General features: G+C 35.3%; 1 protein-coding gene across 2 annotated transcripts in view; it reads right to left on the bottom strand.

The window, feature by feature from the left end:
• The window catches only part of SOS2 (SOS Ras/Rho guanine nucleotide exchange factor 2), a 96,897-nt gene that overhangs the window by 40,098 nt on the left and 41,768 nt on the right, over positions 1 to 15,031 (bottom strand). For both annotated transcript variants that reach the window (XM_070420105.1, XM_070420113.1), the window contains exons 6-8: positions 11,091 to 11,234; positions 7,908 to 8,018; positions 3,447 to 3,545 (exon numbers count right to left, since the gene is read on the bottom strand). In XM_070420105.1, the coding sequence (XP_070276206.1) occupies positions 3,447 to 3,545; positions 7,908 to 8,018; positions 11,091 to 11,234 (354 nt within the window). The remainder of the gene's footprint in view (positions 1 to 3,446; positions 3,546 to 7,907; positions 8,019 to 11,090; positions 11,235 to 15,031) is intronic.

The following is a 15,031-nucleotide window of genomic DNA, read 5'->3' as shown; positions in this document are numbered from 1 at the left end:
GGAAGAATTATAAAAACATAGATTTCTGCACTAAGATTGCTTTACAAGCACCTTCAAATTCATGTTTCATCTAAAAGAAAAGGGAAATAGAAATCATAAAAGATAATTTGTGACTTAAGTCAGAAAGATTCATATTCAAAGAAAATATTTTAACCTAGGTCAACAGATTAAGCATATCCTTCCTATATAATAAAAGCCTAATATGCAAATTGTCCCCTCAACCAAGAGTTCGATTGGGAGTTCGACCAGGAGTTCAACCAGGGGGCGGAGCTGGCCAGCCAACCTCCCTTGGCTCCTCCCTCCAGCAGGCCCTGCCCAATCAGCCCCCGACTGGGGTGGGCTAGCCAGACCCCACCCGTGCATGAATTCATGTACCAGGCCTCTGGTAAATATATAAGTACATATAAGATTTCATTTTATGATTCTTTGCTTTATTTTAACTAACTAACCAATTACTAGTTCCAATCGCAATAGCTAAGAATACTTGGAGTCCAGTGATTAATTGGCGATAAATGTAGATATGGCCTCAGGATGAGTAAGGCCATCATAGTTAATATCCTGACCTTAGGTACAGATCTCAGGGACTTTAAAAACTAAACATACAGATGAGAAAAAAACCAAAAAAACCCACCTTCAATTACTTCAATTATAGAGTCAAACCAGCATTTTTAAATGTTGGCCAATGTTAGAAGGCAATTATAACACTAATGATAGGATTTCCAATTAGACATGAGCATTACCTAAAATGTTTTAGGACTCCAAATACACATCTGGAGCTGCCAATGTATTATTCATATGAAGCCTGTAATCTTTCTTTTATGAGTTCTTTATGGATCCATTAGTCTCCATGGAGATATACACAATCAAGTGGCTCATCTATTTGTGCACAAAAGCTAGTGAGCTCCAGCATCACACATTATGGGTTACAAGATTCCATAAAAAAGAATTCTTGAGGTAGGCATTCATTAGAAATCATCAAATTAATACCTTGCCTAGATGCTTATAAAATATAGAGTTATTCTGGTTTTTATTTTAATATTATTACTAATGAGTTAGATAAAGTCTGAACAGGGTCTTTTAAGCCATCAACCTGGTATCCTGAAGGAGAGGTACAAAATGCTGAAGCAGAAAGATCCCTTACTTACAAAAGAGCAATAAAAAATGTCGGGAAGAAAATTTTACTGAGCAAGATACGTTGAAATTACAATTGAAAAGGGAAATAATCTAAAAGTAGGCAAAAGTCCTTAGATGTAAACTGTAGTTAATAAAGAACAGTAGCTAGTAGGTAGAGAAATAAAAATGGAGAGTCTAAAAAATCTCCATCTCTCCATATGCCCTTTTGGTGTCTTAAATATCAAGAGAAAGTGCAAATGGAACCTGGAGTGGAAAAAAAGAGCACTCAAATTCTGATGCCTGTCCAAAGGCAGCAGACTCTCTCTTTTATAACCAGGCAGTAGTGCTGTAAGGCTCAAAGAATGAATAATAGAGGGAAATCACCCATCACTCATCAGTGAAACTATAACCCTTAGAATAAATATAAAGTACATTCAGGTTAATTAATGCATAGCAACAAGAACAAATAGAAACGTGGAATACAAAGACAAACCACATAAGATACTCAAAATGGCGAAAGACTTAACTCCACAAAAGGTTATCCAAGAGACCAATAAACATACTATACACACATTCACTAATAATCAAAGAAATACAGATTAAAACTATCAGAGACTATTATAAATACAGATGACAGAAATTTTAAAGTATGAAAATATGCATAAAGAAAGATATCTCATGCATTCTGGAAGGAGTGTAAACTGTACAACCCACTTTGGAAAGCTGCTTGGCATTATCAATTAAATCTGAAAACATGCACACCCTAAAACCAAGCAATTCCATTCCTAAGTATATATGCTAGAGAAATAAAATGCATGCACACGTTACCAAGAGATAAATAAGAGAATGTCCATAGCAAGTGTTACCAGTAATAGCAAAACAACCAGAAAAGAATAAACAAATAATGGTTTATTCAAACTGGAAGAAAACTAAACTATAACAACATATAAGAACATCAATAAATATAACTTTGAGAGGAGATATAACATAGAAAATAATATATTGATCGAATAACAATTTGACCAATTTACATAAAATTCAGAAACAGGCTGTATATATATATATATATATATATATATATATATATATATATGTGCCATATATATATAGTATTAGTGATATATACATATGTGTTTAAACTGGAATCAAAAGCAAGGAAGTAACTGCCATTAAAGTTAGGGTAGAGGTTTAGCTTTGGGGTGTTTACACATTATATTTACTATGTAACACACTTATGTTTATGTTTTATTACATACTTTTCTGAGAAGTATGTAATGTACCATAATAAAGTTTATATTGCTTATTAGAACATTTAAGAATACAATATATTTTTATGTTTATTGATCTTTAAGAAGAGTTCAAGTTTTACCATAATTCTTTTTTAAATGTTGCTTGGGTCCTAGCTAAAAAAGGAAAAATACTACACTGCATGAAAAAATATGTCAACTTCAGAAGTATTTTTCTTAATAAGCTAAAGCAAGATGAAAATTTAGAACAGTGTTATGTATAAAAGTTATTATTTATTTAAAACAAAAGTTAAGCCCATCCGGTGTGGCTCAGCAGTTGAGCGTGGACCTATAAACCAGGAGGTCACAGTTCAATTCCCAGTCAGGGCATATGCCCAGGGAGCAGGCTCAATCCCCTGTAGGGGGGTGTGCAGGAGGCAACCAATCAATAATGTTTCTCTCATCATTAATGTTTCTATCTCTCTCTCCTTCTCCCTTCCTCTCTGAATTTAATAAAAATATATTTTAAAAAATATTAAATATAAGTTAAAACATTGTTGCTGTCTGCCTCCAAAAATTAATTTTGAAAAGTAAACTCTTGCCCAGCCAGTGTAGCTCAGTTGGTTGAGTGTTGACCCATGAACCAAGATGTCACTGGTTCGATTTCCAGTCAGGGCACATGCCTGGGTTTCAGGCTTGGTCCCCAGTAGAGGGTGTGCAGGAGGCAACCAATCAATAATGTTTCTCTCGTCAATGATGTTTCTATCTTTCTCTTCCTCGCCCTTTTTCTCTCTCTAAAAAAAAATCAATAAAAACATTAACTTAAGAAAAAAGTAAACTTTTTTTTTATAACATTAGTACTTTGAGAGTCTATATTATGAAATGACAGATGAAGATACATTTTCGTATCTCTATCCACATGGAAATGACATGAAGATAAGTAAGAAATGCAAGCTTTTCTTCATGTTCTGTAATAAGAAGTAAACATTTAAGATAATTTATTTTTATGAATAAAAAGTATTTTAAAATAATCTGATCAGATTAAAAAAACTAGTTTTTAAGCCTCATAAATGCCAGTACTTTTGGTTCAGAAAGCTTTCATCTTACCTTTAATAATTCAAAATAGTGCCAACAGTGATACACAGGCACTAGCATAAGACGTGGAAGGACATAACGAACTGCCTCTCTAAAACCATCAGCAATGGACTGCAAAGCAAAAAGATATAATATTATACCGCTGATATCAAGGATATATAACAGCAGTGCCAAACAGACATACCTTTTGAAATTACAAGAAACAGGCTTAACAAAACTATAATGAAAAACATGTTCTTTATTAAAATTGAAGAGTTGTCTGAAAGGACGAGATCTCAAACCTGTGGACACGTGGCCCCCGCCCTTCCCCGCATTCTCAGTGAAGGGGCAGGGACTGCGCCCTCCATCTTACCCTGGGTCCTCCATTTTTGGGTGGGGCTTCTTCCCGGAAGGAGCCTCTGCTAGCCACACCCAGGATTCTCTGGACTAACCAATGATAATCAAGGGAGGTGCACGCCATCACTATGACCACATCCTGTGTAATGAGACACTGACTCGCGCCTGGCCAATCAGTGGGGCCCACAGTCCCCTCTCCCGCCCTTACTCCACCCCCCTATAAAACTCCTGGTCCCATCAGGCTTCTCTCTCTCGGCCACTGGGCTTGCCGTTGTGTCGGTGAGTGTGGTGGACGGGAGCTCGAGCTAGCTTGAAATAAAGGACTCTCTGCTTTTGCATCAGCCCCCTGGTGGGCTCTTGGGAATCTTGAAATCTGGGCATAACATTGTCGATTAAGTTTTTTTTCTCCTTTTTACTCCTTAAAGTTGTTAAATACTTAAATTTCTTCATCTCTTACATGGCTATAATAACTTTCACTATAGTCCTCTCAGCTTTTCTTTAAAAAATTGGGGCTCCACATACTCTACAGGAATTTTGAAAAGTGATGAACTTTTTCTCACATTTTTATGTCACCATTTGAAATGCTTTAAATTTAAGTAGTTACAAAGGATATTTGGGGGGGGGGTGTTATATATATATTGTAAATATGATTTTAATACATTTCACCAAACAATGATTTAAAAAATTTCAGATTTAGCTCATTTAATTTATTAAAAATGTCTGTCATATCACTTAATTGACAGAGCCAATCTTCACTGTCAAAAAAAAAAACCAGTCAGATCAGACTCTTTTTCTGCAAAAACTCTGACTTCACTCTTAAATTCAAATACACATGTTAATGTCACAGTCTTAAGTATGGGAAGTATCTAGAAGAACTGAACACCCAGGTATGGGAACTTTAACTTTACAAAAGTCTCCATCATCTTTCTCCCACTGTCCAATGAATGGTGAAGTAAAATAAAAGTTAAACCACTGCTGCTGTCTGCCTCCAAAAATTAACTTTAAAAAGTACACTCTTGCCCACCCAGTGTAGCTCAGTTGGTTTTTTAAAAAGTTAATATTCACCCTGCTACATCCATCTCACTTCTTAATTCTTAGATATATATGACAAGACACAGGTAGACATGACATGCCATTTCAACTACCAAGAGTTTTAACAATCAAAGTTCTCTTGGAATCTTTGCTTTGTACTCAATGAACTTGTGACATTGTGATTTATAAGATATCTCATCTACATCACAGTTCCAGGCTCCCCAAACCCTAGGAATTTTCGAAGTTTAGAGAGTGAGAAAAAGTGCAAAAAGGTGCCTTTTGTTATGTTAATGATGACTTTTAGACTAGGGCTGGTTGCCAGGAGAACCAACCAACCCTCTGATTAGAGGTCTGGAATTTTCAGCCCCACTCCCAGGCCTGATTTAAGGGAGGGAAGAGGGGCTAGAGATTCGAGTTCAATTTCCAGTGGCCACTAACATTGTCAATCTAGACTACCTAATGAAGCCTCCATATAAATCCAGGAAGGGAATTCATTGGTCTTTTTGGAGAACTTACATGTTGGGGAACCAGAATGTTTCCACGTGCCACTATGCTGAGGCCCCAAGCTCTATGGGGACAAGCTTTTTTGTTGGGAACCTCATCCCATGTTGTTTGTTCATCTGGCTAATGCCTCATACCCCTTAATATCATTTTCCCTTTATATACTTTCATAATAAACCAGTAATCTAGTAAGTAAAATGTTTCTCTGAGCCAATTTAGCAAATTGAACCTAAGGAGGGAGTCATTAGAACCCCAATATAGCCAGTTGGTCAGATAAAGCAAGGGTTACATATATCTCAGTTTTAAAAACTAATAGTCTGGCCTGGCTGGTGTGGCTCAGTGGTTGAGCATCTATCTATGAACCAGGAGATCACCGTTCGATTCCTGGTTGGGGCACAAGCCTGGGTTGCGGGCTCAATCCCCAGTGTGGGGTTTACAGGAGGCAGCCAATCAATGATTCTCTCTCATCATTGATGTTTCTATCTTTCTCTCCCTCCCCCTTCCTCTCTGAAATCAATAACAACATGTATTTTTTAAAAGAAAACTAATAGTCTGTAGAATACATGATTTTCTAAAATATATAAGGGATTTAAAAGTCAGTCATGTTGGTTTTAAATATCATTATGCATGATTTATTTAAATTGGTATTTCTCTTCAGATAAATACAGACAGTAATATATAATATGAAGAATCTTGTATGTTGCCTTTAAAAGATATCCTCATAGATAAACACTCCCATAATTCTCACATATTAATTGAAATTAAGTTGTAATTTGTTCAATAGACTTGGCAACTATTAGTTGGGCCAAAGCTCATATTTTTAAGGTGTGCTATACAAATTCTAAAAATTTATTTATTTATATTTTTTATTATTGAAATTATTACATATGTCCTCTTTTCCCTGTTGTCCTCTCCCAGCCTGTCCCCACACCCCACTCCCGCCTGTGTCCATTGGTTATGCTTATATGCATACAAGTTCTTTGGTTGATCCCTTCTTCCCCCCCAACTCCTCCCCGCACCTAAAAATTTTTTTAAATAATTTTTTTAAATGAAGCATTACTTTAGCTTTTTAAAGTACAAGTGAGTTTGACCTGCAAAGGGGTTTTACCTAACTCTTTCAACTTCACTGAATATCTGGGGCACAGTGGGGCAGGATGAGCGGGAGCGGCAAGGCACCTGGCCTGAGTTCAGGCTCCTCCCCAGCCGCCTGCTGCTTCACGCACTACTACATCCCTTGGGGGATGTCAGACTGCAGGTTTTGGCCCAATGCGGGGATCCCTGAGTGGTCCTGGATTGCGAGAGGGCACAGGCCAGGCTGAGGGACCCCACTGGTGCATGAACCCGTGCTCCAGGCCTTTAGTATGTATGTATATACATGTGTGTGTGTATGTATCACATAGACACAGACAACAGTGTAGTGACAGCCAGAGAGAAAGGGAGGTGGGGAGTGGATTGATGTGGGCAAAGGGGGAGAAATAAGGATGGGAAGGGACTTTGCTTGGAGTGATAGGCACAGGATGCAGTATGCAGATAATATTTTATTGAGTTGTACACTTGAAACCTGTATGGTTTTATGAACCAATGTCACCCCAATAAATTTAATGAAAAAAACAAATATGAAGTCACGAGCATATAGGCAGTAGCTAAAGCAAAGGGTATAAATAAAGTCACTCAAGAAGAGCATTAGAGGGACAGAAAATCAGAGGTTGACCGTGGAGCCTGCAATTAAGGAGACTGAGAAGAAGAAATCAGAGAAGATGAAAGTTAGGAGAAAGTATCATGGGAGCCAAAAGGACAAGAGGAGGACTCACAAATATTACAGACATAAATATGAAATAAAAATATCCACTTGGTTTCATGGTTAAGTTGATTGTCAAGGCAGTTTTTATTGTTATACCCTGATTAAGACACAAGTGGTAGAAGTTTAGTGAAAAATGGTAAAAAGTAATATGAAGATAATTGGCTACAAAGGGGGAAAAAACAAAAAAAGAACATGACAAGGTTTATTGCTTGTTTTAAGAAAATAAAGATTTGACCATATTAATATGCTAAGGGAGAAGAGCCTGTCTAGATCAGGAAGTTTCTACAGCAATAAGTAGTCAAGGATCATCAAAGCCAACATAACCTTCGTTTAGTGTTATAAAGTAAAAATATAAATTTTGTCTCCACTTACTTTCACTTTATCTAACTGTATTACTGAACCAATTAATGTGTATACTTCCCATTAATATATTTATCTCCTTAAATTATAGGCCTGATAGAGAAATCGGTATGAGTACACATAAGGATATTCTCCACTCCTGATGATTTCAGTTCTATCTTGTTGAAAATAAGAACCTGAAATAGCTCTCCATAATCATCTCTATATCCCAGATCTAGAATTTGCCAGATCAGTATGTGTGATGGCATTCTTTAAAAGATTTCTATATTAAAAACAGATTAGTTTTTTCAATCTAAAATAGGGTTAAAATGAACAGATTTTGAAAGATTGGTGACAATTTTCCTCAGTTGCTTTGTGAAAGATCCTAGAATGACAAATATTTAGAATGAATTGGTAAAATAGTTCTTTAGTTGCTTTACTTTAAAAAATGACTTTAAATTTACCTGAAAGTGTAGAGCCACTGCAGGTCTGGCCATCAACTCACTGAAATGTTCATTAAATTTTGGTGAAAGAATGTCCTGGGATAATGTTTCATAAGGATCAAATGCTTGCTCCTATTTTTTAAAAAAGAAAATGTGTTAGGTTTAAAAGATCATCTTTTCTATTAATATGGCACAGGTTATTTAATGGCAAATTTTTTAGAACTCTTTGCCATCTACTTGGGAGGGGCAAACAGTAACTATGGCTGTAACTGAGAATTTTTTAAAAATGTAAACAATGACCTTGAGACCTTGAGCTATTGATCACAGGAAGCTACTAGTCTTAAAATAGGTCACTGACTTTGTGTTCACAAGTATTAAACTATTAAAATGCTTATGCACATTACCCCCAATAAGTAAAAAGTGTATCTATTAGTAAAAGAAGGCTGAGATTTGAAATTTCAGTTAGTCTTGCCTACATTGAAATAAGTTTATACTTAGGATACTTTCAAAGAAAGCAAAAAGTGATACTGCTCTTTGATGGTACTGTTCTTTTGGATAAAGATTAGAAAAAGAAAGCAAAGACTAATATACAGTAAAATAACAAGACAGAAACTACACATATTTTGTCCGATGTTTATATTTAAATTCCTACTATTTGATAATAATTAATATCTCCAATGTTTAGTTAAAACTAAGAGGTCTGTTTCATTTCTGTATTTAAAAAAATATAGCATGTTTTTCAGAAATAACAAGTATTGGCAAGAATGTAGAGAAATTGAAACCCTCATCTACTGCCAGTGGTAATGTAAAATGGTATAGCCCCTATAGAAAATACTTTTGGCAGTTCCTCAGAGAACTAAACAAAGAATTACCATATGACCCAGCAATTCTACTCCTAGGTATGTACCCCAAAGAACTGAAAACAGGGACTCAAACAGATACTTGTGTAACAATGTAATTGCAGCATTATTCACAATAGCCAAAAGGCAGAAAAAAACCACAAGTGTTCATCAACAAATAAGTGGATAAACAAAACATGATATATAGATACAATGCTTAACCATAGAAAGAAATGGAGTTCTGATACATGCAATGACATGGATGAACCTTGAAAACATTAAGTAAAATAAGCAGACACAAAAAACAAATATTGTATGATTCTAGTTATATCAAATATCTAGAATCAGCAAATTCATAGAGACAGAAAGTAGATTAGAAATTACCCATGCGCCGAAACCGGTTTGGCTCAGTAGATAGAGCGTCGGCCTGTAGACTGAAAGGTCCCAGGTTCGATTCCGGTCAAGGGCATGTACCTTGGTTGCAGGCATATCCCCAGTAGGAGATGTGCAGGAGGCAGCTGATCGATGTTTCTCTCTCATCGATGTTTCTAACTCTCTCTCTCTCCCTTCCTCTCTGTAAAAAATCAATAAAATATATTAAAAAAAAAAAAAAAAAAAAAGAAATTACCCATGGTTGGAGGGTGGGAAAAAGAGGGAGTTGTTGCTTAATGAGTAGAATTTCTGTTTAGGGTGGTAAAAAAGTTTTGGAAATAGATAATGGTAATGGTTGTATAATATTGTGCATTTAATTAACGACACTGAATTGTATACTTAAAAGTGGTTAAAATGGCAAATTTTTTAATATATATTTTACAAAAAAACAAAAATGCCTGGCTGGCGAGGCTCAGTGGTTGAGCGTCAACCTGTGAACTAGGAGGTCACGGTTCGATTCCAGGTGAGGGCACATGCCCAGGTTGCAGGCTCATCCCGTGTGGGGCTGCAGGAGGCAGCCAATCAATGATTCCCTCTCATCACTGATGTTTCAAATCTCACTCTCTCTCCCTCCCCCTTCCTCTCTGAAATCAATAAAAAAATATTTTTGTAAAAATTAGAAAATTGTTTTTGAATCATAGTATCTTTAAGAGTATAGCAGGCAAGCAAACTACAAATTAATATGCCAAGTTATCACAATATAAAAACTTTCTAATAAAAAGCAAAGCTGAATATTTTGGTTAGGCATCAGTAACTAAATATTTTCAATACTATATTTCATTGTATATAAAATAGATATATAAAAGTGACCTATATTTTCAGAAAAATTTAAATAAAAATTAGAAAATTTACATGAACTCTAAAGATGTACTTTGAAAATCCTGTTTTCCAAAAGAAATTAAAAAGAAATGGCCAATGAGTATGACAAGATGTTCAACATCATTAGTTTAAAAAAACACACAACAACAGTGAGATGCTGGAGTTTCTTTTACCACTAGACTGGCAAACTGGCATAATCTCAGAATTAGTGGAGGTGTGGGGAAAAAAGCCTGCATATACTAGAATTTATTTGGAAGTAAATTTGGCAAAATGTTTCAAAGTTCTAAAAACATGCCAAGTCTTTAGTACTACAATTCCTCTTCTACGAATATATTCTAAAAACAATTATTAGACTATGAAGTCACAGTATGAATATGTTTGTTGCAGTATTATTTACAATAACAAAAATGGAAACAACATACATGCCTAATGATAATAGATAGTTAAAATGTTATGGTGTCTCCATAACAACGTGGTACTATTCGGACTTTAAAAATTGGGCTGAAGTACTTTTATTAACCTGGAAAACAATTGTGATATATTCATCGAAAAAATAAAGCAGGTAATAAGAGAGTAATATCCTATTTTTGTAAGTACACATATGTATGTGTGTGTAGAAAATACTGTATGCTATAAGGATAACTTCTGCATGTTGCAAAACGAAGTGATTTTTATTTTATTTATATTTACCTCTTTGTGATTATTTTTACAGTAAATTACATTACTTTTATAATAATTTAGGACAACAAAATGATTTTCACTTTGGAAACAAAATTAAAATACAAACTTCCTTTTCAAATTTTGGAAATTAAGACTAAAATTCACAAAAGCTAAACAGCTCTGGTCAATAAAGTTTCTTTTACTTAAAATGCATTTGCCATTAAAAAAACTTAAAACTTACTATTTTATCAACTTTCACTATAAGTATTATCATACACACACTATAAAGTGTCATTATAAATAGAGTGGAACTGTACGTTGCTATTGGTTAAATTTTAAGTATTTTTTATAATAGCTGGTAATGTCTTCTAACTTTTACCAAAAAAATCTTACTAAATTTCTTAATAACAGCATTTAAGATTTAAATGAGAATAAAGTAGTTTTATAAACTTACTTCTGCCAAATCTTCAAAACAGCTGCCAGCTAAGGGGTGAGGACTGCTCTCATCAGTCATTTCAACTGTGTCTTCAATCAAACCTAAAAGTTTTATTGTCAACTCATGTATATCTGATATGTTACTGAAAATCTTTTCAATGTCCTGAAAAAATAAAAAAGGTCAAGATGCGAGGTTGAAAATATTGTTTAAAAGTTGTTAAAGTAATATAAATATTAAGGGTGTAGCTTACGCAATCACTTACTAATATATTCCAAGACATATAATATATTCTAAAACATAGCAAAAGTCAGTAACAAATAAGAAAGGGGAATTAAAAGCCTTTTGGATTACACATAATAAATTTATTGGAAAATATAGATTCTGGAATAGTTTTTATAAAATTTATTTATTTATTTATTTATTTATTGCTTAAAGTATTACAAAGGGTATTACATATGTGTCCTTTTTTTCCCCCCGCCCTTGACAATCCCCTGGCCTCTCCTACCCCCCAGTGTCTTATGTCCTTTGGTTATGCTTATATGCATGCATACAAGTCCTTCAGTTGATCTCTTACCCCCCTCCCTCCTGCCCCCCAACCCTCCCTGGCCTTCCCGCTGCAGTTAGACAATCTGTTTGAGGCAGTTCTGCCTCTGTATCTATTATTGTTCAAAAGTTTATAATGGTCTTTATTATCCATGAATGAGTGAGATTATGTGGTATTTTTCCTTCATTGACTGGTTTATTTCACTTAGCATAATGCTCTCCAGTTCCATCCATGCAAATAGTAAGAGTTCCTTCTTTTTTACAGCAGCATAGTATTCCATCGTGTAGATGTACCACAGTTTTCTAATCCATTCATCTACTGATGGGCACTTAGGCTGTTTCCAGATCTTAGCTATGGTGAATTGTGCCGCTATGAACATATGGGTGCATAAAATTTATTTTTCAATTGCAGTTGACATAAAATATTATATTAGTTTTAGGTATACAATTATGTGATCAAACATTTCTATACTTTATAAAGTGTATATAAGTCTAGCACCAATCTGACATCATACATAGTTATTATAATATTATCAACTATATTCCTTATGCTGAACTTTGTATCTCCATGACTATTTATTTTTTATTTATTTTTTATTTTTATATATATTTTTTATTGCTTAAAGTATTACAAAGGATATTACATATGTGTCCTTTTTTCCCCCCCGCCCTTGACAATCCTCTGGCTTCCCCTACCCCCCCCGTGTCTTATGTCCATTGGTTATGCTTATATGCATGCATACAAGTCCTTCAGTTGATCTCTTACCCCCCTCCCTCCTACCCCCCAACCCTCCCCGGCCTTTCCGCTGCAGTTTGACAATCTGTTTGAGGCAGCTCTGCCTCTGTATCTATTATTGTTCAAAAGTTTATAATGGTCTCTATTATCCATAAATGAGATCATATGGTATTTTTCCTTCATTGACTGGCTTATTTCACTTAGCATAATGCTCTCCAGTTCCATCCATGCCGTTGCAAATGGTAAGAGTTCCTTCTTTTTTACAGCAGCATAGTATTTCTTTGTGTAGATGTACCACAGTTTTCTAATCCATTCATCTACTGATGGGCACTTAGGCTGTTTCCAGATCTTAGCTATGGTGAATTGTGCTGCTATGAACATATGGGTGCATATATCCTCTCTGATTGGTGTTTCTGGTTTCTTGGGATATATTCCTAGAAGTGTGATCACAGGGTCAAATGGGAGTTCCATTTTTAGTTTTTTGAGGAAACTCCATACTGTCTTCCAGAGTGGCTGCACCAGTCTGCATTCCCACCAGCAGTGCACGAGTGTTCCTTTTTCTCCACATCCTCTCCAGCACTTATCGTTTGTTGATTTGTTGATGATAGCCAGTCTGACAGGTATGAGATGGTACCTCATTGTTGTTTTGATTTGCATCTCTCGGATGATTAGTGACTTTGAGCATGTTTTCATATGTCTCTTGGCTTTCTGAATGTCCTCTTTTGAAAGGCGTCTATTTAGGGCCTTTGCCCATTTTTTGATTGGGTTGTTTATCTTCCTTTTGTTAAGTTGTATGAGTTCCCTATAAATTTTGGAGATTAGGCCCTTATCAGATATGACATTGGCAAATATGTTTTCCCATACAGTGGGTTTTCTTGTTGTTTTGTTGATGGTTTCTTTTGCTGTGCAGAAGCTTTTTATTTTGATGTAGTCCCATTTGTTCATTTTCTCTTTAGTTTCAAGTGCCCTAGGAGCTGTATCAGTGAAGAAATTGCTTCGGCATATGTCTGAGATTTTGTTGCCTTTGGATTCTTCTGGAATTTTTACAGTTTCCCGTCCTACATTTAAGTCCTTTATCCATTTTGAGTTTATTTTTGTGTATGGTGTAAGTTGGTGGTCTAGTTTCATTTTCTTGCATATATCTGTCCAATTTTCCCAACACCACTTACTGAAGAGACTATCTTGGCTCCATTGTATGTTCTTGCCTCATTTGTCAAATATTAATTGAGCATATTGGTTCGGGCCGATTTCTGGGCTCTCTATTCTATTCCATTGACCTATATGTCTATTCTTGTGCCAGTACCAGGCAGTTTTGAGAACAGTGGCTTTGTAATACAGCTTGATATCTGGTATTGAGATCCCACCTACTTTGTTCTTTCTCAGGATTGCTGCAGCTATTCGGGGTCTTTAATTCCAGATGAATTTTTGGAGAGTTCGTTCTAGATCTGTGAAGTATGCTGTTGGTATTTTAATGGGAAGTGTGTTGAATTTATAGATTGCTTTGGGTAGTATGGACATTTTAATGATGTGGATTCTACCAATCCATGAACACGGTATGTTCTTCCATCTGTTTATGTCTTCCTCTATCTCTTTTTTCAACGTCCTGTAGTTTTCTGAGTAGAGGTCTTTTACCTCTTTAGTTAACTTTATTCCTAGGTAGCTTAATTTTTTTGGTAAATGGGATTGTTTTTATAATCTCTCTTTCTGAAAGTTCACTATTGGTGTATAGAAATGCCTCAGATTTCTTGGGGTTAATTTTGTATCCTGCTACATTGCCAAATTCATGTATTAAGTCTAGTAGTTTTTTGATGGAGTCTCTAGGGTTTTGTATGTATAATATCATGTCCATGACTATTTTTATAACTGGCAATCTGTGCTTCTTAATCCCTTTCACCATTTTTACCCATCCCCTTCCTCCTCCCATCTGGCAATTACCAATTTGTTATTTATATCTATAAGTTGTTTCTGTGTTTCAAATTCCACAAATGAAATCATATATATCTTTCTCTGTCTGACTTATTTCACCTAGCATAATACCTTCTAGGTCTATCTATGTTTTTGCAAATGGTAAGATTTCATTTTTCATGGGTGAGTAATATTCCATTGTACATATGTACATCTTTATGCAATCATCCACTGAAGGATACTTTGGTTGTTTCCATATCTTGGCTACCATAAATAATGCTGCAATGAACACCTGGATATAAATACCTTTACAAATAAATATTTCAAAATTTGGGGGTAGGCATCTAGAAGAGAATCCAGATTGCTGCGTCATATGGTAGCTCTATTCTTAATTTTTTGAGAACCCTCCATACTATTTTCCATAATGACTGTACCAATTTACATTCCCACTAGCAGTGTATGAGGGTTCCTTTTTCTCCATATCCTCTCCAACACTTATTTCTTATCTTATTGATAATAGCCACTAAGGTACCATTTCACTGTGGTTCTGATTTGTATTTCTCTTATAGCTAGTAAAGCTGAGTATCTGTTCATTTATCTGTTGGCCATTTTTATATCTTCTTGGGGAAAAGTTCTGTTCAGGTCCTCTGGCCAGTTTTTTATTTTTATTTTTTATTATCATTATTTTTTAAATACATTTTTTTAAATTGATTTCAGAGAAGAAGGGAGAGGGGGAGGGAGGGAGAGAGAGAGAGAGAGAGAGAGAGAGAGACAT

Source organism: Myotis yumanensis, unplaced genomic scaffold (assembly GCF_028538775.1).
Source record: "Myotis yumanensis isolate MYYU_CA2020_CCGP unplaced genomic scaffold, mMyoYum1.0.hap1 SCAF_1, whole genome shotgun sequence".
NCBI lineage: Eukaryota > Metazoa > Chordata > Mammalia > Chiroptera > Vespertilionidae > Myotis > Myotis yumanensis.
The sequence above is the reverse complement of the archived record's forward strand: the minus strand, read 5'-3'. Positions and strand labels throughout refer to the sequence as shown.